The following is a 22,021-nucleotide window of genomic DNA, read 5'->3' as shown; positions in this document are numbered from 1 at the left end:
CTTATAGAAAATGTCTTTTTTATTTTAGTATCTTTCTATTTTAGCATCAGAGTTAGAACTGGATATTGCTATATCTCTTATTGATATTCTGGTAACCATGGCTATCTAATTTTACCTGCCTTCCAATTGATTTCCAATAAGAACCTAGTCTATTCATAAAGAATCAGGATAAGTTGCAACTTAGTTTCAAAATGACTATAATTTAAAATAGTGTGTTACTCCTGTATACTTTTCAATAAAATAGTAATCATGCTTCAAAATGTAAAATCCAGAAGAGTACTGGTTTTATTGAAGTTTCACCTATACCCAGTGAGATTTGAGAGTCAAGAATGAATTGCTTTTATTGATCATGTTTTTGTATTAACAGTTAATCTAACATATCTTTAAAGGCATGAATTATTTGAAAACAATATTTTGTTTCTTTTTCATAATGTAGTTGTTTAGTATATACAAAACAATTACATTGGTATGAAGGGTGAATAAATCCCTTTTCTCATTTTTACCTTTAAAAAAAGGAGGCTAAATTTAATTGTAACGATAACAACTCTATTTTGTTTTAAATTAATTAAAAATTGTGATGATAAAAAAGCAAAACTTATTACTTAAGGTTTCAGAAAGATAGTATGATATGTTGAAATATTGATTCCTTAGTAAGAGATCAGCGGTAAGAGATTCTCTCTACAGATTCTGAAAGGAATGAAAGCATTTTGTCAGGGCCTGCTGACTTTGCCAGCGTTGTTTTGTAGATGAAAAAATGAGAATTTACCTAAGATTCTAAAAGAGTTTACCTGTTTTAAGGAAGGCCAGGTCAGAGTCAAGTTCAGTGGTGCTAATTTTGTATGTGATACATTTTTTTTTAATATTGCATTTTCTGGTAAATTGTAAAACTTTGGATTTTTATTTATTTATTGCAAAACACTATTTTCAAAATTTTTGAGATTCAGTGCTCTTCTAGGAAAGTGTAACGAATTTACATTCACAATATTCATGCTAATTTTGGGTATCTCCCTTTTCTCTTATTACTTCCACATTATACTTTTATATAAGTAGGTGAGTTTTAGTTTTACTATTTTTCTTGCATTTTTCCCAAAGAACTTTCTCCTTTGTAAAATCAGTAGATTGTTGCTTTGTCTTTAGTTAACTATTTGCTTGTTTGGTAAAACTGTTAATGTACCTTAACCAGTAAAAAGGAATGTCCATTTTATATTCCATAGTATATTGAAAGTGTATCTCAATGCAGCATGTAAGGGAAAATTTGACCATCTGTGATCAGATTTGGTTTTATATTACCTTCTTTAACTTCTGAGCCTTAAAATGTTTTATAATTAGGATATAATATTATGATATTATATTTACCTTACTATCCAAGTAATATTGGATAATAATCATGCCTTAGCAATTGAAACTTTATGTTGGGTATTGATTTAAAAAAAAAAAAGAAAACATTATAAATCAAATGAGATGATAATTAGAATACTAGAAAGTTCCTAAATATTATAGTTTGTATTCAGACAGTGTATATTTGGCATTTTAAAGTACCTAATAGCTTAAAGAATTATTTCATATATGTATTTGTATTGTAATCCTCCTGGGAAAATATCATAAGTCATCCAGTTAAATAAAATGTCCATATAATATCATGACTCTCATTTAGGTTGAAATCTGTATTAAAATTGAAAGTGTTAAGTTGTAAAACTATAGATGAGATCCTAAGTATCTAGCCATATATTTTTATTTGAGCTTTTAAAAATGAAGAATGAATTAATGTCTTTCAGAAATGACATCTTCATTAATACTAGCTTGAAATTGAGAGGATTAATGTAATAGCATATAAGGATTCTGATAAGTTCAGAGAAAAAATTACCTTGATCATCAAATTTATGCATCTGATTCAATAACATTACTAAATACTGATTATTTACTTAATCTTTCAGGTAATAGAAGGTAAATGTATCTGAACTTTCTCTCTCTACTTAATAATACCTAAAATAATGCACAGTGCATTACGGTAGATGTTCAGCAACTGAGATGATCATATATTGAAAGTGAGACGTGAATAGTACTGATAAAGGAAGCATTATTTTAAAATACATTCAGGATTAAAGCCAAGATTACTTCCTGATGAATTCTCTGTTGTGATTAACTTGATTTTATTTGGCTTGTATGTGATGCTGAATTATATATGATGCTGAATAGTAGGAAAGATATCAGGGTTTATTTGGTTAGATCAGACAGGAAAGAGTTGATTGTAACTCTGTGAGTTATGCCGTGTTATCCAAAAGAGACTGATCGTTATGTTAATGTCCTTTTTACTGATCATTTGTATAAATTGCCCTCTAATCTAGTGGCAAATTATGTGTTAATATTTTGGGGTATTTTTTGATAAGACAGTGCCCAGTAAACAGTATTTGAAACATCCCTAAGTGCTAATGAGTGCTTACTTGGTAGTCTATACTAATGCTTTAGTGGGTGCTGAACAAGTTTAGATGTTAAGCTTTTTAGGAAGAGTGAATGATGGCTAATGATTATTTAATGACAGATCTCTGGACTGAAAGGCATTTAGCACTCAAAGTATACTGCAAAGCCTATTTCTCAAAGCTTCAGACAGGTTTATTTGGTCTCACCTTGAATAGAACAGTGCTGTATTGATTTCATTGGTGTGGATTTAAACACACTATCGGCTTAGAATAGCACTAGTATGCAGTAGAAAATGATTGTCTTAACCCTTATGGTGACTCTAAGCTATTCTCTGATATTACGATGTGGGCTCCGAAAATGATCATGAATTTATTTGCAATATTTGTAATGCAGCATGGGAGTTTGGAAAACCTTTGTGCATGTGAGCTGATGGTAGGCAGTAACTTTTAGGGGACTTATGGAGAGGTAACTAAAACTTAAAGTTGTGTTTTTAATTAGCGTTTTCCTTCATATATTGTATTTGAAGAATTTCTCTTCTGTGGAAATTGTTGTTGTTTCTATGGATGACATGCCCATTTTATTATCCTGTTGGATAATACATTATTTAAGTATTTCATCTCTGAATGGTAATAATATTTATGCTTAGTACTTTATATTTTTGTATGTTTCATTATATATATACACACATACACATGTGTATATATATTATATATATAAAACATATGAAATCCAGTTGAAACTAGTTACTTCATATGCTTGATAGAATATCTCCTCCCAGTTTTCCACATCTTTTGTTGTAGATAGCCCCAGTAGAAAATATATGTAACATTATTAGATACTACAGACCAAAACTTAAAAATTTTTTCTAATAATAAATTTTGTTTGCTTTTTTTTTTTTTTTTTGAGAAACATTTTCGATTATGCAGGATTTGAAGATACCTAATTAAAGATTCATCTTGGAATAGGCATCAAGTATTATCTGGTTTCTTTGCAACACACGCTGACTTACAGGCCAATGAGGATTCTAGAGATCAGTCTGGGATGATTTTGCTATGAGTGCCCACTCTCTTTGGTGCTCTTCACCTTATGACTTGAACACTTAACCTACTTGAACTTCCTTATCTATAAAATATGGATATTGGTTTGGTTAGAAGGGATTGTTGATCCCCCTTTTTTCCTCTAAAATTCCAAAATTTCCTAACAGTCATCTAATCTTGGACCAGGAATTGTTTTATATACTTTACTTTGATTTGTTTTCCTTGTAAATTCTTAGTGGTATATCCTTTTTTGTGAAAGAAGTGGAAAGTGTAGTGGACATGTAACCCTGTCATTATAACAAATATATATTGTCATATATAACAAATACGTCATTATAACATATCAGTGGATATGTGAAGTACCCTAAGTCAGCAGGTGGGATTTATGTGGACCTGAAATTCTTTTGATTATTTAAAAGATGGACTTCAGGTTTTTCTGTTGTTTTTGTTTTCTAATTGGGGAACCTTTCCTTGGACATTTTTTTTTAACCATAAATAAATACTGTTTCTCATTATTTGAGTGTTTTGTAGAAATCAAAAACATTGGATAAATATTAGAGAAGTTCATTTTTTTCTTTTGCTAGTAAGGGAAACGGTTTTAAGAAAAATGATAATAAGCATGTGTTAAATTCTTGCTTAGGATTGTTTTCATCTGCCTCTGTTCAGCCCTTCTGGGCTATGTTCCGACACTGATACCAGTCATCTTGTCAGAGTGGTGGTTGTAGGAGTTCTCAGTAAATGTTACCGCCTCTTGATTTGATTCTCCTTTTTTTTCTGCCGAAAAATCTCAGAGCAGTTGAGTTCAGTAAGAGCCATCCTGGATATATGTGTCTACCTTTCATCAGTATGCATCTATTTTGAGGTTTTTACATATGAAAGTATCCCTGCATCTATTTTGAGGTTTTTACATATGAAATTATCTCTCTGTTCTTTTTTTTTTTTTTTAAGATTTTATTTTTTTATTCGACAGAGAGAGATCACAAGTAGACGAAGAGGCAGGCAGAGAGAGAGAGAGGGAAGCAGGCTCCCTGCTGAGCAAAGAGCCCAAGGAGGGACTCGATCCCAGGACCCTGGGATCATGACCTGAGCCAAAGGCAGCGGCTTAACCCACTGAGCCACCTAGGTGCCCCAGTATCTCTCTATTCTTAATAAAAGATGAATCCACATAAAATTATAAAATTATTTCTTTGCAACTCCTGAGTAACCTAATAACTTGAGCTAATCAGGCAGCATTTTGAGGAAAGGATTATGTGTTATTATGTAGCAGAAATAGATTTTTTTTAAAAAAACAGTCTTTTAAAATTGTGTGACATCTTACAAACCAGAATATCTGACTATGTGCTTATATAGGCTAAAATATTAATTTTTTTTAGTATTCATTTCAGGAGTAGTAGCTTTTTCAGTTCCATACTTGTAACAAATCAGTGACTGCTTTTCGGTATCTGTAGGCGTATGTACTTAGCTTTCTTTGGTTCAACACTGGAAGGACTGTGCAAAAATTCAAGGCTCAAAGACTGTTTTGATTTGATACGTACAAGACTGGCAACTCAGGTCCAACTTATAAATGGAATTAACTAATTAATAGGAAATCACATGAAATAGTTACATGGAAGAGAATATTAGCAAATTTTAATATCCTTATATGTATGCTTATTTGAGAAGAAATCATATATCCAGAAAAAGGTCTGAGAAAAAAAAAATTCCCAAATAACAACCAGTCAGTTTGATAGACTAGTTACCTTCTTCGTCAAATGAGGAGATGTAAAATAATTTTTAAATAATCTATTATAATTTCAAAGGCACATAATTCTTCTCTCTACATGTGGCTTAAAAATGATAAAAGCCTGAATATGTAACAAGATCAGAAATGGTAATCCTGTTTAGCTGTCTAATAAATTCAAGCTTTCGATGTCTCTAAGCTCTCTGGAGCTACTTAGAAATCTCTTTGGAAAATGGGCCAAATGTCTTTTATACATGTGCATATTCCTTAGGCTATGTAAATGGGCTACTTTTTCTATAGGTTCTAGGCCATTAATGAGTGTACCCTTAACAGTTTGAGGCTGTGGTTTATTTTGTCATTGACTTTTAGACTTTTAACACAAATGCTTAGTTTGCTTTTACTTATTTGTCTTGTTCTTTTTCAAAGCTTTACTTTCCTGGTCATCTGTTAATGTGATTAGTAAATTAAAAGTCAAAGTTGTCTATGACCTTTTTTATTTCTTTTAAATTTCTTTTCTCATTTTATTTCTCCTTTAAATTTAAAAATATTTTTCCTTATTTTTTAAATTTATTTAGTTCTTGGGAATTTTACCATAGTTTATTCCATATCGTTTTAATAACTCATAGGATGCATTAAAAAAGATAAATCCTATGTATTTCTGCTAGCTGTCAACTGTGTTAAAATCTTTGCTATAAAACTTGGGTTTGGGCTTAACCACCACAACTTTTCCCAGATCTGCTATTACTTCAAAGGTCTTGCCATTAATTTCCACAATATTGGCATTATGTTGCCCCTGACTATGCTCCATTATTTCTACTTAACAACTCACCTATAGTGAAGAAAACAAAAGGAAAAAAATAAAAGATGATCTTTGTAAAATCAAAAATAACATTATAATCTACTAAGAAAAATAAAAGCAAGAAATACCTTAGAGGTTCCAATTTATGACAAGCAAACCTTTTAAAAATTGTAACTTTTGGTTACATGGCATTGTTTCATTATTGTGACCAAATGTACAATAATTCAGAAAAATGAATACTACAAATACTTCTTATAAATGAGCAGATGTACTTGTTAACTTCTCAAAGGTAGAACAAGGCAGTTATCCCCTTTGATCTGGTTTTATATCACCAAATTGATAAAGATAATTAACCTAGGTGAAATAGTTTTTAAGCCAATCTAATAAATGGTTTGTCATTTATGCATACCAGTGACCTCAGGTGTAACAATCTATTTCCCCCTGTGCCGTAATGTGCAGGTGTGAAATTGTCGTAGGATAGACCCTAACAGCACCCCAAATATTAAGTCTCGTGTTGTCCCATTTGATCTTTTACAGAAACACATCATGTCTACTCCAGCATTTTTATAGGTGAATTGCATTGCAGAAAGTGTCTTTTTCTGAACATTAACTGTATGAGAATTTATGAGAATGATTTGCCGTGTTTTCAGATGTCTAACTTTATAAGCCACTAACCACTGTTTCTAAAATATTTCTTCATGAAAAAGCTAATAATGGTCTTCTTAATGTTACCATTTGTAGTTTTTAAAACTTGACACATTATCTCAGATTCACCTTTGAAAGGTAAAGTGAACCTATAATTGAACATTATTACTACTTGGTAATTACTAACTACAGGATTTCTGACTACATAGATATTGTAGATCTCTGCAATTTTTTGAATCTCAGTTTTCTTTCACACTGAGAGCATTCGCAGTCAAAGTAAAAACAAATTGACTGGTTGATGTTTCAATAGAGAATGGAGGCAGGGGGATAAGATAATGCAGATTGTGGGGCAAAGGATATAGCCCTTGTCTGTGTGAAGAATAAGGAATTGTTACAAGAATTACTTGAAAGTACAAGTTGCTTTCAAAGCTTAAGGTTTCTACTTATCAAAATAATCAACATACCCCCAAATAATATTGTGATTATTTTAACTTTCCTTTGAAAAAGAAAATCAATTTGGAGCGTTCATTTATTCTGCTTTTGTCTGATTTTGTGGAAGATGAAGTCCTTGTATTTTGTCAAATGCACATACACATAATACATATATGTGCAAGAGGCATTATTTTAAAATGGCTTAATCAGCAGGAGTAGCTGGAGATATGTGTTTGCAGCACCTGTTGTGTTCCAGCAGGGGGCTATCGTGCATACATACAAATGAAGAGCGTGTTTGTTTACTTCAGCTTTGAGGGTGGGGAAGAGGGAACAGTGTAGCCGCAACAAAAACAGAGAAAGCCTCATAGATTTGGGGAGCAACTTCCCTACCTCCCACCCCAGTAGGTAGGAGGAAAACACTAATAGATGGGTCAAAAAGTAAACTAAAATGTTTTTAATGCAACAGAGGAAACCTAGTTGGTAAGAGAGGTGGATACTAAAAGTATTCTGGGGACACACACCTGCTTTAGTAATGATGTGAAAGTTTGTAGGTAAATGTTCAAGTGCCCCATGACTGTCATTTTTAATCAGTTCATCTTTTTTGCCAAAGAGGTAGATTGGAAGATTCAGAAAACTTGCCCATTTTATTCACTTACGGTGCACAGGCAGAAATATACATGTTGGCCATATAACCATCTATAGTTTTAACTTTTTTCCATATTCTTGAAATTTATTTGCCTTATTATGTGAAAATTGCAGGTTTTGCAGTGCTCTAAGTTGTGCCAACAAATGAAAATAGTGTGCAATATTCATATAAAAGCACTTGGCTGAAGAAAAGGAACTTCATTTCGTTTACAGTGGTGTAGAACCACAGATTTCTCCTTGTGAGCTTATGAATCCCCGATTCACCACCAAGAGAGTGAAGTCTTTGAGTCTCTGTTCACACTCTGGGTTGTCACCAATCTATGCTTTTTGTGTTCTCATTTAACAAATTCTTCTTTAAAGCATTTGACTAAGAATTGGGATATAATGAATAACTGAAATTTAATTAGTAGAATACTGTAGTAATTTAAATTCTCTCAAAAACAAATTATTTCTAAAATATACAATGTATTAATAGGAGAAGATTTTGGCTTAAAGAGTCCCTCCATGCCCCCACCCCCACATTGTTAAACTTACTTGGAAGATTACAGTTACCTATCTGGTTCAAAGTTGACATCTTTATGGCATTGTACTTTATCAGTCTTAAGCAACTCTAAGAATATCAAGTAGTAGAAAATGTTCAGGCCAAATATATGTGGAAACAGTTTACACTGTGGAAACCCCACTCAGGTTCATTTTTCTCATTATGATTCTAAAACATAGACAATACATTTTAATATCTCAAAAATACAATGCTAGCTCACTTAGATTTAAAATTTAATGTCTTGGTACACTGAGACTATTATATACTTATATGCATGTATATAATTATATATTCATAATGTGTGTATGTGTATGCAAAACCAGTATATTTGATTAGCACCATACAATGATAATTAAAAAGGCATATCTTAAAAATAAATTAATATTCCATTAGGCAACCATGTTTATCAATTTCAATAATAGTTGAAGTTAATAGTTGAAGTTATTTTGTTTAAAGTACATCTAAAAAAAATTTGAACTCAGCTTGCTTTTGAAGATCTAGTTTTCTTTTAGATACTTCTGTTTATGTTCAGAAATGTATTAAAATATATTTTGATTGGACATATTTCACCATCACTGTAAACTCATCTTAATCTACAATCTTATGTGTTTTTCATGGTATCAGTTGATAATGCCACATCACATTTAAAGTATCCTTGGGGCTGAGAAAAGAGAAGTAGGTAAAAGTGAAAATTTGGAAAAATATTTCACCAGTCTGAAAATAAAAATCTTTTGTACTTTTATTGACTAACCTTTATAAGAGCTTTGAATAATACATATGCTAAGACTACTCTAACTGTCTACAAAATTTATAAAAAGTAAATCATGTCCTAATTCTGGAAGTTTCTCCGTCCTCAAGATTTCCAGTATTAACAAAGTTCAGTCTATTAAATTTCCTTTGTTTTTTAGTAATTAATCAAAATGTGGTATTAGTAAATATGCTTTATGGCAAATAAAACAAAGTTGTAAAGAACCATAATAGAGACTACTTTCTAGCTTAATCCAATTTATTATTTTAAGTAGTCTCTGTATGCCACCCTTTAGGTTTCTGCTGTAAGATACTGCAACCTACTCTTTTCTGTTCATTCCCATAGAATCCTACAAAGTCAGTTATTAATATATAAGATACATAACCTAACTGAATACAATTTTTATTGCTCTCCAAGGCAGTACATAGTAATAGCAATTTATTTTTCTATACATATGATTCTAAAATAGATTAAATACTGAAAGAGTAAAGAAAAATGTTTAAAATTTTATTCTCATTTATCATGAATAATATTTCTGAATTTCTAAAGGGACGTTTTAGAATATATTGAAATTTACACCAAATTTAGAAAACATTGATATCATTGTGAATGTCACTTGAACTGTATTATATGGCATAAATTTCTGGCAGAAAATTAATATGCTATAAACCAGTCTGAATGTAATGTTTTATTCAAAAAACCCTAATGATATGTTTGTGATGTAGTTTTCAGTATAGTCATGATTATAAAGTGAATTACGCTTGAACTGAAACAGACTACTTCATTAATTTTTACTAGAATTTTACATATCAGACATATGTAAGGCATCTATGGGAATCATTCTGATACTCTATCCTAAACAAAGAATCACATTTTTGATAATGGTTTTTCCAGGTCAAATCTCACCATTCTTAACAGCATATTCTCAGAGTAGTAAATTGGTAATATCTTATCTAAGGCTTAATACCTAATACAGTAACAGAGCTCCATCAATATATGGCTAATCGCAGATATGAAGTATCTGCTGGTAGTCCATCTCTCATAAAACCGCCGTTAGCCTTAATTCAAATCCATTGATTCCTATTCCAGTTAAAACTGAAGAACTTAATATGTCTTTTAATCCTTTTATTGTAAGCTAGGATAAAATTAATTTTACCCTGAAACTGCACAAAGCCAATTAACATGATCTTTAGAGTTATTTAGTAAAGTGCTTCAAACTGTTAAATTTATCTTGACCTCTTGGTTGCACTCTCTGACTGCTTTTTAAATGAGGCAATCAATATCTCACAGCCCTTTAAATAGCTTAAACTTCTCAAATATTTTACCTGTGTTCTAGTTAAGCTGTAAGTAAAGTGTTTACTCCTGTTCCTGTAAATCTAGAGTCAATTATGCTAAATCTAAAGACAATTATGTACTTTTGAGGAACACTGTATGAATTAAGTGGTTGTTTTAATAAAAATCAAAGGCTCATATTTTGTTTAAAGAAACCGAATAATGAAGAAGCATATTATTTTAACACAAAACAAGTGTTCTATTTGCAACTTAAAATGTAGGACGTTTATGTCTTTTCCCACTGCATGCAGCTTCTGTTCTCCACACCGGGCTAGTCGAAGGTATTAATTTTCTTACTGTGATAGGGTGATCAACCGTCCTGTCAAGAAAATGGATCTCTATGTCACCCGTTAGCATGATTAAATGGAGGCATGTCTCTGTGAAAAAATACCAAATTTTCATGAGACAAATGAAACTGTAGAAAGGTCTACTTTTACAGAATTATTTTATTTTTAATATCTCAAAATCTCCCATTTGGTTGTCACTTTTTTTATAGGAAAACATTGTAGCTAATTGTGCGTGTCTTGTATTATTTAAGAGCAAACCCAGGCAAGGCCAATAATTTTAAATATATTTAAATCTGAAAACTTAAAGAATCAGAAATTGCTGTGTGTCACTGCTGGAATAGTAGTAGGGATGGGCATCTGTACGTTATACAATCACTAATCAGTCAGTGTCTCTTTTTAGGAGATCCTTTTCTTGCTCTTCTTTCCTTGTTAACCAAGAGCTATCATATTTTCAGATCTGAGTACTGATAAAAATTACATGCCATAGAATTTCAGCATCAGTAGTATTAATAGCCAGCTGGACAGTGTTCTTATGAGCCTGTGCACATGCCAAACTTTAAATTACGCCAAGTGATGTGCTTGACAGCTAATTAAGATTTCATATTTTGGCCACTTAGCAGAGAGCACCTGTTATGATTCTTTCTATTAGCTTCAGGATACAATTTACAAAGGGCTGTTTTAAAGGACATTATTAAAACTTCCCTAAAGTCTTAATTCCTTCCCGAGAAGTGCGAGTTAAGACAAGAATGAGGTAATTAAACAAAAGGAACATAGGGGAGGCGGGGGACCAGGATGGAGGCGGAGCTCTTCAAATGCCCCTGTTGTTTAATTTCCTACTGGAAGCAGCCCATGTGTGCTTCTGGGTCCCCCTCCCCCTTCGAGCAGTGGCCGTTGCCCAGGCTGAACGGCTGGGGTCAATGCCTTGCCTATTGATCAGTATCCCTGCAGTCCCTTGCTCCAGCAGCTGCTTCATTGGCTTCTTTCAGGGCCTGCTTCAGTACATTAGAATAGAAATCCATAACCAGAGCTGTGCTCATCCAAGCAGGGGAAGAAACTAAATTAAATGGTATAAAACAATCTTGGATCAGGAGTTTGTGCCAATTCATCTTGATCTAAGATGTCACACCGGGCTCTCTGTCTGAGCACCTGGGCTAGAGGCAGCCATAGTGAAAATAGATGGAGCCGCGATCATTCATTTGTCAGCTAAGGAGCAAGGCAGCGGTTAGCAATTCCCTTCTGCAGAGGTCAGCTGACAGAGCAATCAGTGCAACTGCAGAATAGAGCTTTCCTTTGAACTATTGTTATGGAGCAAGCTCTTGCTGAGACCTGGGGGGAGGGGAACTTGATTTGCTTCCTGTTTCCAGAGCACTATGGAAAGAGTGAAATACATGCTGCGTGAATCTAGATGCGGTGGCGCGGAGCTCTCGCTCCTGTGTGTTCCTGTACTCAAATGAAGTTGGTTTTAAATGCATGCACTGAGATACCGATGATCAAACTGTTAAATACCACTTTCTCTAGAATTTGGGTTCATTTTCATCCTCCTGAACACAGAGGCAGTGGTTATTGACTTTGTTTCTTCTTAGTATGGCTAAGCTTTTAGGTTTCTCCCCCACTTTTGTATTAGAACTATGACAGATCAGTTGCATACTTGGAATCTGTCATTGCACATATACACCAAGACTCTCACTATCGTTTCTTTACCTTTAAAAAACTTAAAAAAAAAAAATGAAGAGAGAGACCTGCATACTCTGGTATCTGATTAGAAGATATTTCTGAATGTTACTTAAATATTTTTGAACATTTTAATTGAGGCTTTTTATTAAAAAATGTGAATTTGTGAAATAAAACATCATGACCTTGGAAGTGATAAAGTAGTTTTGTTAACATTGGAGGAATACCCTTGTAAAGCAGCCTGCAAGTGGCTTGAAATATACTCTAAGAAAATAAATTAGGGAAATGAATAATAATGAAAATTTTATATGAAAGAATTATAAATATTTTTAAAGATCATTGTATTCTCTGTGGACTCATTTTGGATTTTGTCTTCTATACACTGCATGAAAACTAATGGCAAATTTTCAGAACTTTTTTTTAAAACAAAGTATGACATGCAGAAGCTAAAAAACTGTAGCAAAAACAAAATCTTTTTTTTTTAACTCAGTTGAACCAAAGTTTTCTTATTTTCCAAATAAACAGTAACCAGTCTTTGATGTCACCATCTTAGTTTTCTTAGTTTTTTTGAAGTCCTTTAAGGCCATTTTCTTACACAATTATCCCTTTCCAACTATTCTTTGTAATATCCTACCGTTTCCTTTTCTTAGGCTCAACTAGGTCTGCTTGCACAACATCCCTTCTGCTTTTCAGCACAGCTAAATGAATGCAATTTAAAGTTTATACTATAAAGCTTTGCACTCTAGGTGTTTTTTTTTTTTTTTAAAACTTCTAGAAAGGCAATACCTACCTACTTATTTTGAAAGGGTTACTTTTGCTTTGTTATACTCTTATTTTAGTTAGCTTTTGCTGAAATTATTACTGATTTTTACTGCTTTACTTTTTGTTCTGATTTTGTCTTAATTTTCTTTGTTTTACTTAATTTAGGTTTTTCAAAAAACTTAGAGCGTGTCATCCAAAATCACCATCGATCTTAAAGATACCCTATTCTCTGCATCTCTTATTTACATCCCAAGACCAAACCAACCTTAATCTCTCACTTTGATTTTTAGGATATCCTCTGAACCCTTAAATCTAATTATATCACTCTGTGGCTTAAATCCTACCTTGAGTATCTTCCCATGTTTTATAGGATAAGAATTGAAATGTGACTAGGATCTATGATGCCATCTGTGGTCTGGCCCTTGCCTGCCTCCCTTGACTGTTTTCTGTCTTCCTCTTGGCTCATGGGCTTCCAACCCAATTACCTCTCCTTGAAATAGAAGTCAACAAATTACCTCACGCTTCAGGTTCTTAAACATACTGTTCTCTCAGTTCATAATGTTCTCATTGATTCTGTAACCTATTTCTGATTCTTATTTAGTAGCCTTTAAGTTCAAAGAAGACAGTGAACTTGCTTTTCACATCTCTTTTCATGTCCAGTGTAATGCCATGAGCACACCAGATCTTTAGTTCTTATATTGAGACCGAATAACTGATGTCAGAATGAATGAATTTCTACCACCACTTGTACTTACTGTTTTTCACCTGATCGTTGCAGGAGACTTCTTTTGGTTCTTCTGGACACTTCATGTTTTACCGCATAATCTGCCTTCCTACTGCCACTATCATGATGTTTCTAACAGTGAATAAATCTGATATCACCACCTTATACAAAATTATTCAACACCTTAACGATTAGCCAAAAGAAAAGTTTTCAGCTTGCCCTGCAATAGTCTCTTTTGATTTGGTGATACCCCTGTAGCCTCTTGCCTTACCTCCAGTTAGGAGGTAAGTCATTACCTCTAGTTAGGAGGTAAGTCATTGCCTTGCCTTACCTCCAGTTGGGATAGAATGACAAAGTAAATGAAGAGACAAAATAAAATAAAACATCTAAAAGCATTCAGAGGTCTCCGCTTCTAATTCTTTAGTTGGCACACTGAGCTCTAATGGCCCTTTGCTGTACTGATTTAATTAATATAGAGACAAAGTATAGAAAGGGACCAGGAAAACTGGTTGGATGACTAGACAGAGGAGAAAGCTGATCTCCAATGAAGATGTCTCCCAAAGTTCACTTTTTAAATTTCTCTGTACCAAATCTATAGCCATGAAGGATAAAATATACAAACAGAAAACCAAAGAGACATAACTGCTCTCCAAAAAGATAGATATCTCTATGGATAAGTAATAAAATAGAAAAGATCTGGGCTGAAATCCTTAGCTCCTTTCCAGAAGCAGGCTTCTGACTCCTGTGAGCTAAAGAGGACTTAAAATATATCATGAGTAAAGCTTGAAGCCAGGAGCTAGGCTATGGCTTTGCCATTTCTTGAAAGGACCCCGAAAGGATGTGAGTATATCACTACTTAGTTAAAATTGAAGTCATTTATTAAAGGAGAGGAAAATGGATTTTAACTCTGTGGCCATGTAAATCCTAATAGGTTATGAAAATAAGTGAGTTGTGTTTATCCTGAGTACTTGGAAACAAAACAAGGGTGCTCGGATGGCTTAGTGGGTAGAGCCTGTTGACTCTTGATCTCAGAGTTGTCAGTTTAAGGCTGTTGGTTGTAGAGTTTACTTAAAAATAAGTAAATAAATAAAACCTAGAAACAAAAAAAAAAACTGATAGAAAATATAAAGTAGAAGGAGAAATAATAAAAATAACAGAAGTTGGTAAAATAGGAAGAAATGAAATAAGATCAAAACTTGAGTATTTAAAAATTTTTTTTTTTAATTTTAGAGAAAGAGTGTGTAAATTGGGGGTGTCATATGTGGGTAGAGGGAGAGAGAATCTTAGGCAGACCCCCCCCACCGAGCGTGGAGCCTGACCTATGTCTCATGACCCTGAGATCATGACCTGAGCTGAAATCGAGAGTCGGATGCTCAACCGACTGAGCCACCCAGGCACCCCAGCAAATTATTTTTTTGAACATCTATTAAAATATATATTTCTAGGGGCACCTGGTTGGCTCAGTGGGTTAAGCCTCTGCCTTCGGCTCAGGTCATGATCTCAGGGTCCTGGGATCGAGCCCCGCAACGGGCTCTCTACTCAGTGGAGAGCCTGCTTCCCCCCTCTCTCTGTCTGCCTCTCTGCTTACTTGTGATCTCTGTCTGTCAAATAAATAAAAAAAATCTTTAAAAAAAATAAACATTAAAAAATAAAATATTTATTTCTAGCAAAACTGATCAAGAAAAGCATAATAAGTAATATTAGAAAAGGCACAAATAATACTCAGAAGGAATGATACATTTGAAATATTTTCATCATAGAGAATACTGCAAATAATCTCAGATCCATAAATTTAAAAGTTCAGATTAAATAGGGAATTCCTTTAAAACTGCAAGCTATCAGAAATGACTCAAGAAGAAATAGAAAGCCAAACTGAGTAAGTAACTGCCAAACTGTTTTCCAAAGTAGTTGTATCTTTTTACATTTCCACCTGTAAGGCAATCATTTTCTGTTCATACTTGACAGTATATTTTATAATCCCTTTTATTGCAGCCGTTCTAGTGGATGCGAAGTGGTATCTCATTATGGTTCTGATTTACATTTTCCTAAAGACCAGTGATGTTAAGCATCTTTGGTATGCATATTGGCCATTCATATATCATTGTATATCAAATATCTGTTCAAATTGTTTACCCATTTTGACTTCATCAAGATCAAAAGCTTTTGTACAGCAAAGGAAACAGTTAACAAAACCAAAAGACAACTGACAGAATGGGAGAAGATATTTGCAAATGATGTATCAGATAAAGTGCTAGTATCCAAAATCTATAAAGAGCTTAGCAAACTCAACACCCAAAGAACAAATAATCCAATCAAGAAATGGGCAGAAGACATGAACAGACATTTCCGCAAAGAAGACATCCAAATGGCCAACAGACACATGAAAAGGTGCTCCACATCATTGGGCATCAGGGAAATACAAATCAAAACCAAAATGAGATACCACCCATACCAGTCAGAATGGCTAAAATTAACAAGTCAGGAAATGACAGATGCTGGTGAGGGTGCGGAGAAAGGGGAACCCTCCTACACTGTTGGTGGGAATGCAAGCTAGTACAGCCACTCTGGAAAACAGCATGGAGGTTCCTCAAAAAGTTGAAAATAGAGCTACCCTATGACCCAGCAATCGCACTACTGGGTATTTACCCTAAAGATACAAACGTAGTGATCCAAAGGGGCACGTGCACCCGAATGTTTATAGCAGCAATGTCCACGATAGCCAAACTATGGAAAGAACCTAGATGTCCATCAACAGATGAATGGATAAAGAAGATGTGGTATGTATATATACAATTGAATACTATGCAGCCATCAAAAGAAATGAAATCTTGCCATTTGCAACTATGTGGATGGAACTAGAGAGTATTATGTTGAGTGAAATAAGTCAATCAGAGAAAGACAATTATCATATGATCTCCCTGATATGAGGAAGTTGAGAGGCAACGTGGGGGGCTTGGGGGGTAGGAAAGGAATAAATGAAACAAGATGGGATCGGGAGGGATACGAACCATAAGAGACTCTTAATCTCACAGAATAAACTGAGGGTTGCCGGGGGAGGAGGTTAGGGAGAGGGTGGTGGGGTTATGGACCTTGGGGAAGGTATGTGCTATGGTAACTGCTGTGAAGTGTGTAAACCTGGCAATTCACAGACCTATACCCTTGGGGCTAATAATACATTATATGTTAATAAAAAAATAAAAAATAAAAATAAATTGTTTACCCATTTTAAAAGTACTTTTTTATTATTAACTTGTAGGAGTTCCTCATCTATTCTGGATACAATACTTTACAGATATATAATTGACAGTATTTTCTTTGAGTCTGTGTGTTGTCTTTTTACTTTCTTGATTCTGTTTTAAGTGTTAAAGTTTGTAATATTGATGAAATCCAATTAAGAAAGATTATAAAATTACTTGTACATTTCATATCATATTGAAGAAATCATTGCCTACCCCAAGATCATGAAAGTACATCTCTCTGTTTTCTTCTGCAAGTTATTATGTTTTGGCTCTTACATTTAGTACTGTGAATCCATTTTGGGTTGATTTTTTGTGTGGTGAAAGGTGGAAGCCTTAAGTTCACTCTTTTGCAGGTGGATAATCAGTCACCTCAGTGCCATTTGTTGAAAAGACTGTTACTTCCTGAAAGAGTAATCTCGAAATTTTTTTATTATTATATGTCTTTTGTGTATTGATATTTTGTAACTTATGTTTTGGTTTTCAGGTTGCTTATCAAGTATCCCACAAATGAAAAAGATTTCCACATCTTACGAGGAAAGACGGAAGCAAGCTACTGCTATTGTTCTACTAGGCGTAATAGGAGCTGAATTTGGTGCTGAAATTGAACCTCCTAAATTGTTGACCAGACCTCGAAGCTCTAGTCAAATTCCTGAGGGATTTGGCTTGACTAGTGGTGGATCCAACTACTCACTTGCCAGACATACTTGTAAGTTACAAAATTCCTAATGCTGATTATTAGTTTCAGTACACATTTATTATTAACAAAACCTCAGAAAATTTGTATTCTGGGTTTTAGCGTCAACAGAACGTTGACATGAAGTCAGGAAGCAGTATAATCCGTTTGATACATCACCCTTTGGTTGTAGTTACATAGACTTCTTTTTAAAATTTAAAACATGGTTTTCTTGGAGATGCTTTTCTTAAAAAACACATTTTTGAATCTTTGCGTTCACACATTTTGGTCAAGATTTTAACCTAAACGGGGCACTCCTGGGTGGCTGAGTAGGTTAAGCCTCTGCCTTTGGCTCATGTCATGATCTCAGGATCCTGGAATCGAGCCCCACATCGGGCTCTCTGCTCAGCAGGGAGCCTGCTTCCCCCTCTTTCTCTGCTGCCTCTCTGCCTACTTGTGATCTCTGTCAAATAAATAAATAAAATCTAAGAAAAAAAAAAAAAGATTTTAACCCAAACACAGTTTCTAAAATAATTTCTATAAAACTATGCAGTGTGTCCTGAATGTGGTTAGAAAAGTCAGGAGCAGGGGTGGTTTAGTTACAATTGGAGTTCAAAGTGCTTGTGTGGTACCACTACCTTGTATTCTGTAGTTGGTATGTTAATAACAGGTTAAGGATATTTTATAACATCTTTTGGTACTTCAGTGTTGGAACTTCTTTAGGTAAGGTCAGAATATTCCTACCATATTGTAAAATAATTCCAACAAATTGTGTTATTATGGGACCAAATGTAGTCCCACTGAATGTATCACAAGGTATTCTTAATAGAACAAATGTCAGTGTGCTTTGGGATTTGGGGCCTTTTATCAAGGGAAAAAGATATATATGTTACTTTGCTACTTATAACAGCAGAAAACTTCACCGGCTCATTGTCACATGCTTTTGCTTTGAAGTCATGGAGCCATATTACCTTTTATTATTAAAACCCTTATACAGATTTAGCTGCCTGTCCCCGCCCCTGCTCCTCTTTTTTTACTCTTAATACCACAAATACATATTAGTGGTTGGTATTCTCCTGATCCGTATTTGACATTTGAGAATCAGAGAGTAGTAATGACAATGCCACCACCAACAGGAATAAATAACTGATTCTTTGAATATGATTTTACTTACTTAATCTTCATAATGACCATATAAAGTAGGCAGCTTGGTTATCTCTATTTGACACATAAGGCTAACTGGGCGCAGAGAGGTGTGGTGAACCTGGCTGTGATGGTACCTTCTGGAAATGGCAGTTTTTTGTTTCAACACAGTCTGTTGGTTCCAGAGCTGGAGCTTTGACCGTTCCGTCCGCTGCTACTGGTTAATGGCTCCTTCTTGAGAAGGGCTTACTGCCTGTGCTATTACTGCATACTTTAAGAAGAGTTTTCTGTCCCCTCATTTGACCTTTAAAAGAGAAATGAAAACTTCTTCAAAGTAGCTCAGTCAAAATGTAGTCAAATCTCAACTTGAACTCAGGCTTCTTCGGACCTGAAAATCCATGCCATTTGCATTTTCCATGTGTGTACATCTGCTCTCCTTCGAAGCAGGCCTGCCCTTTGCGGGCCGCCCCCCCGCCCACCTCTAGCATCTTTATCTTTACTCAGGTTCTGCAGGTTCCTGCTTTTCATGCATGAAACCCTACTCACATCTCACCCACTCTACAAAAGTCTCAACTCTCTATGTCAATGTAGACCCCAGAGATTTAGGTGTGTAGCTTCTTATGCGGGGTCCTAACATTAGAATACTAGAGGTTAATGCAACTTTGGCCTGTTTTTAGTCTGGTAACTTTCAGACTTTTTTTTTTTTTTTTTTTTTGCTTACCATCTCTCTAATGGGGATTAAGAAATGTCTGATTCCTCGCAAGTTTTTATGTTAACAGCTAAAACTTTTCAAGAGTAAGTTTAAACATTTGCAAAAGATGTAATTTGGAGAGTAGTGTAAATATTGACAGTTAAAAATAAAATACTGTTCTTATAAATATATTCAATAGAATATTTACCATAATTACTTGATATCCATCATCCATTCAAAATACCTTCTGATATTCATGAATTTTCTTTTAACTGCAATAATTTTACTTGCAGATTGTATCTACTGTAACTAGGAAAAGAGGAAATGGGTTAGGAGAAAAGCAGGAATCAAAAAAGCTGTGGCAGCATAGAAATAGAAATTTTTCAAAGAAGCCTTGAGAATTGATGAGAAAATAGTAGGGTGTCAGTGTTCTGCTCTTTGGGTTTGTTAGGAAACAGGGAGTTGAACTACGTACAAAGAGATCGCAAAGCCTGTTTCTGACAGGAGGGAAACTCTGGGATTTGCTGCATGAAGAGACTTTTGCATGATGCCACCTTAGCTCTCCCAAGCAAGATAAATAAAATTTACCCAAACATTGAAAATATTTAAATGTTTTAGAGCCAATTTTGTTCCTTGAGCATTTTGGATAAAGGGCTAGATGTGGGAAGGGCAGAAGCTAATGCTTCTTACTAAATAATATTTAAGATTATTTTATTGAAATAAAAGTTTCTGTGAGGTTTCCAGTCAGTGAGAAATGGTAGATAAAAATGAATGAGGGACACCTGGGTGGCTCAGTCAGTTGGGTGTCAGACTTTTGATTTATTTCAGCTCCTGTCATTATCTTGGGGTCCTGCGACAGAGCCCTTCATCAGGCTCTGTGCTTGGCAGGGAGTCTGCTTGAGGTTTTACTCTCTCCCTCTCCCCACCCCCACGCATGTACATGCTCTCTCTCAAATAAATAAATCTTTTTAAAAGATTTTAAAAAGTAAAATAATAAAAATTAAAATGAATGATATGGGGCCCCTGGGTGGCTCGGTCAGTTAAGCGCCTGACTCTTGTTCTTAGCTCAGGTTTTGATCTCAGGGTTATGAGTTCGAGCCCTGTGTCATGGAGCCTACTTGAAAAAATTTTTTAAAGAAATTAAAATTAAATTAAAATTTAAAAAAATTAAATTAAAAATTAAAAAAATTAAATTAAAAATTAAAAATTAAAAAAATTTTAAAGAAATTAAAAACAAATGATACAGTACCTGTTAGAACCAGTTTTAAATGTGTAAAATGTCCTCGATATTTTCATTTATTGTGGTTGCCCTATTCTATTTTAATAATTAAAACATTTATCATCATATCCAATCATGCTTGTGATTGGTAACAGTCAGGTGTCTGAATGTACTTGTGCCTTTCTTGGGCTCTTTTTGATCAGTTATATATAATATTAACCCGCTACAATGTTAACCTGTTAGAGGTTGCTATATGTATTGCTGTGTTGTTTATGTGGCATTTAGAATGCACTGCGACCATTAAATATTTAGTCTCTTGGGCATCCTATCGAATGAGATAATTATTATTATCCTCATTTTGAGGTAAGACCATTAAGATACAATATTTGATGAAAGTTAATTGCTAATGTAGCTAGAGGTATAGATAGTGAATTCTAACCTTTCTTGTAAAGCCATTCTGTTCTGTGAATACTTATCATGTAGCCAATTCCCTGTTACCCACCTTGGTAGGAGGGAAGAGTGACACTGATGCCCAATTCAGAAGTCATGCTTAGTTTTATAATGCATTTCATGCTTCTGTTTGAGGAGATACGAATCTCTTGTGGCAGTGTACACTTTACATAAAAAGTCAAAATCCCACATTGAAGACAAAACTGAAGGAAGGACTCTGGAAATTTAAAAAGCCTAGTCTAGGCTACTCTTTCCATGCACCCTCGGTCTGAGTTGCAGTTTCCTCTTGTATAAAATAAAAGACAGAACTGTTCTGTCTTCAAAGCCCTTTTTAAAAAGTCCAGCTAGTCTCTGCCTCTGAAGTGAAACAGGGAGCATCCCAGGAAATTCACCTTTATGACATTCTCATTTTCCTCTTCTTGTAGGGATGGACACGCTCTCATTTCAACTCAACTTCTGTAGAGATCACTCTTCGTTTTTATTTTGATCCACAAATGAGACACTGTTAGGATATTTTGGGGTACCATTTATAAAATTGCCTGTAGGTCTTTTGCTTCTTTTTTTTTTTTTTTTTTTGAGATTTGTTTATTTTAGAAAGACAGCACAAGTGGGAGGGGGAGAGAGAGAGAGGGAGAGAATCTCAAGCAGACTCCAAGCTGAGGGCAGAATCCGACGTGGGGCTCCATCTCATGACCCTGAGATGGTGACCTGAGCCGAAATCAAGAGTCAGATGCTTTAACCAACTGCACCACCCAGGCACCCCTGTTCATTCTTTCACTTGGTCTCTTCTTCCTCATTTTATAATTGTGGAATTAGGCTGCCACATCTGTAGTAGATCCCATTGT

At 34.4% G+C, this 22,021-nt stretch overlaps 1 protein-coding gene across 2 annotated transcripts in view; it reads left to right on the top strand.

Annotated features, from left to right (window-relative positions):
• The window catches only part of WDR7 (WD repeat domain 7), a 367,645-nt gene that overhangs the window by 199,548 nt on the left and 146,076 nt on the right, over positions 1 to 22,021 (top strand). For both annotated transcript variants that reach the window (XM_032882427.1, XM_032882426.1), the window contains one exon: positions 17,485 to 17,706. In XM_032882427.1, the coding sequence (XP_032738318.1) occupies positions 17,485 to 17,706 (222 nt within the window). The remainder of the gene's footprint in view (positions 1 to 17,484; positions 17,707 to 22,021) is intronic.

This window comes from Lontra canadensis, unplaced genomic scaffold, assembly GCF_010015895.1.
Source record: "Lontra canadensis isolate GAN:19392208 unplaced genomic scaffold, GSC_riverotter_1.0 scaffold82, whole genome shotgun sequence".
NCBI classification, from domain to species: domain Eukaryota; kingdom Metazoa; phylum Chordata; class Mammalia; order Carnivora; family Mustelidae; genus Lontra; species Lontra canadensis.
The sequence above is the reverse complement of the archived record's forward strand: the minus strand, read 5'-3'. Positions and strand labels throughout refer to the sequence as shown.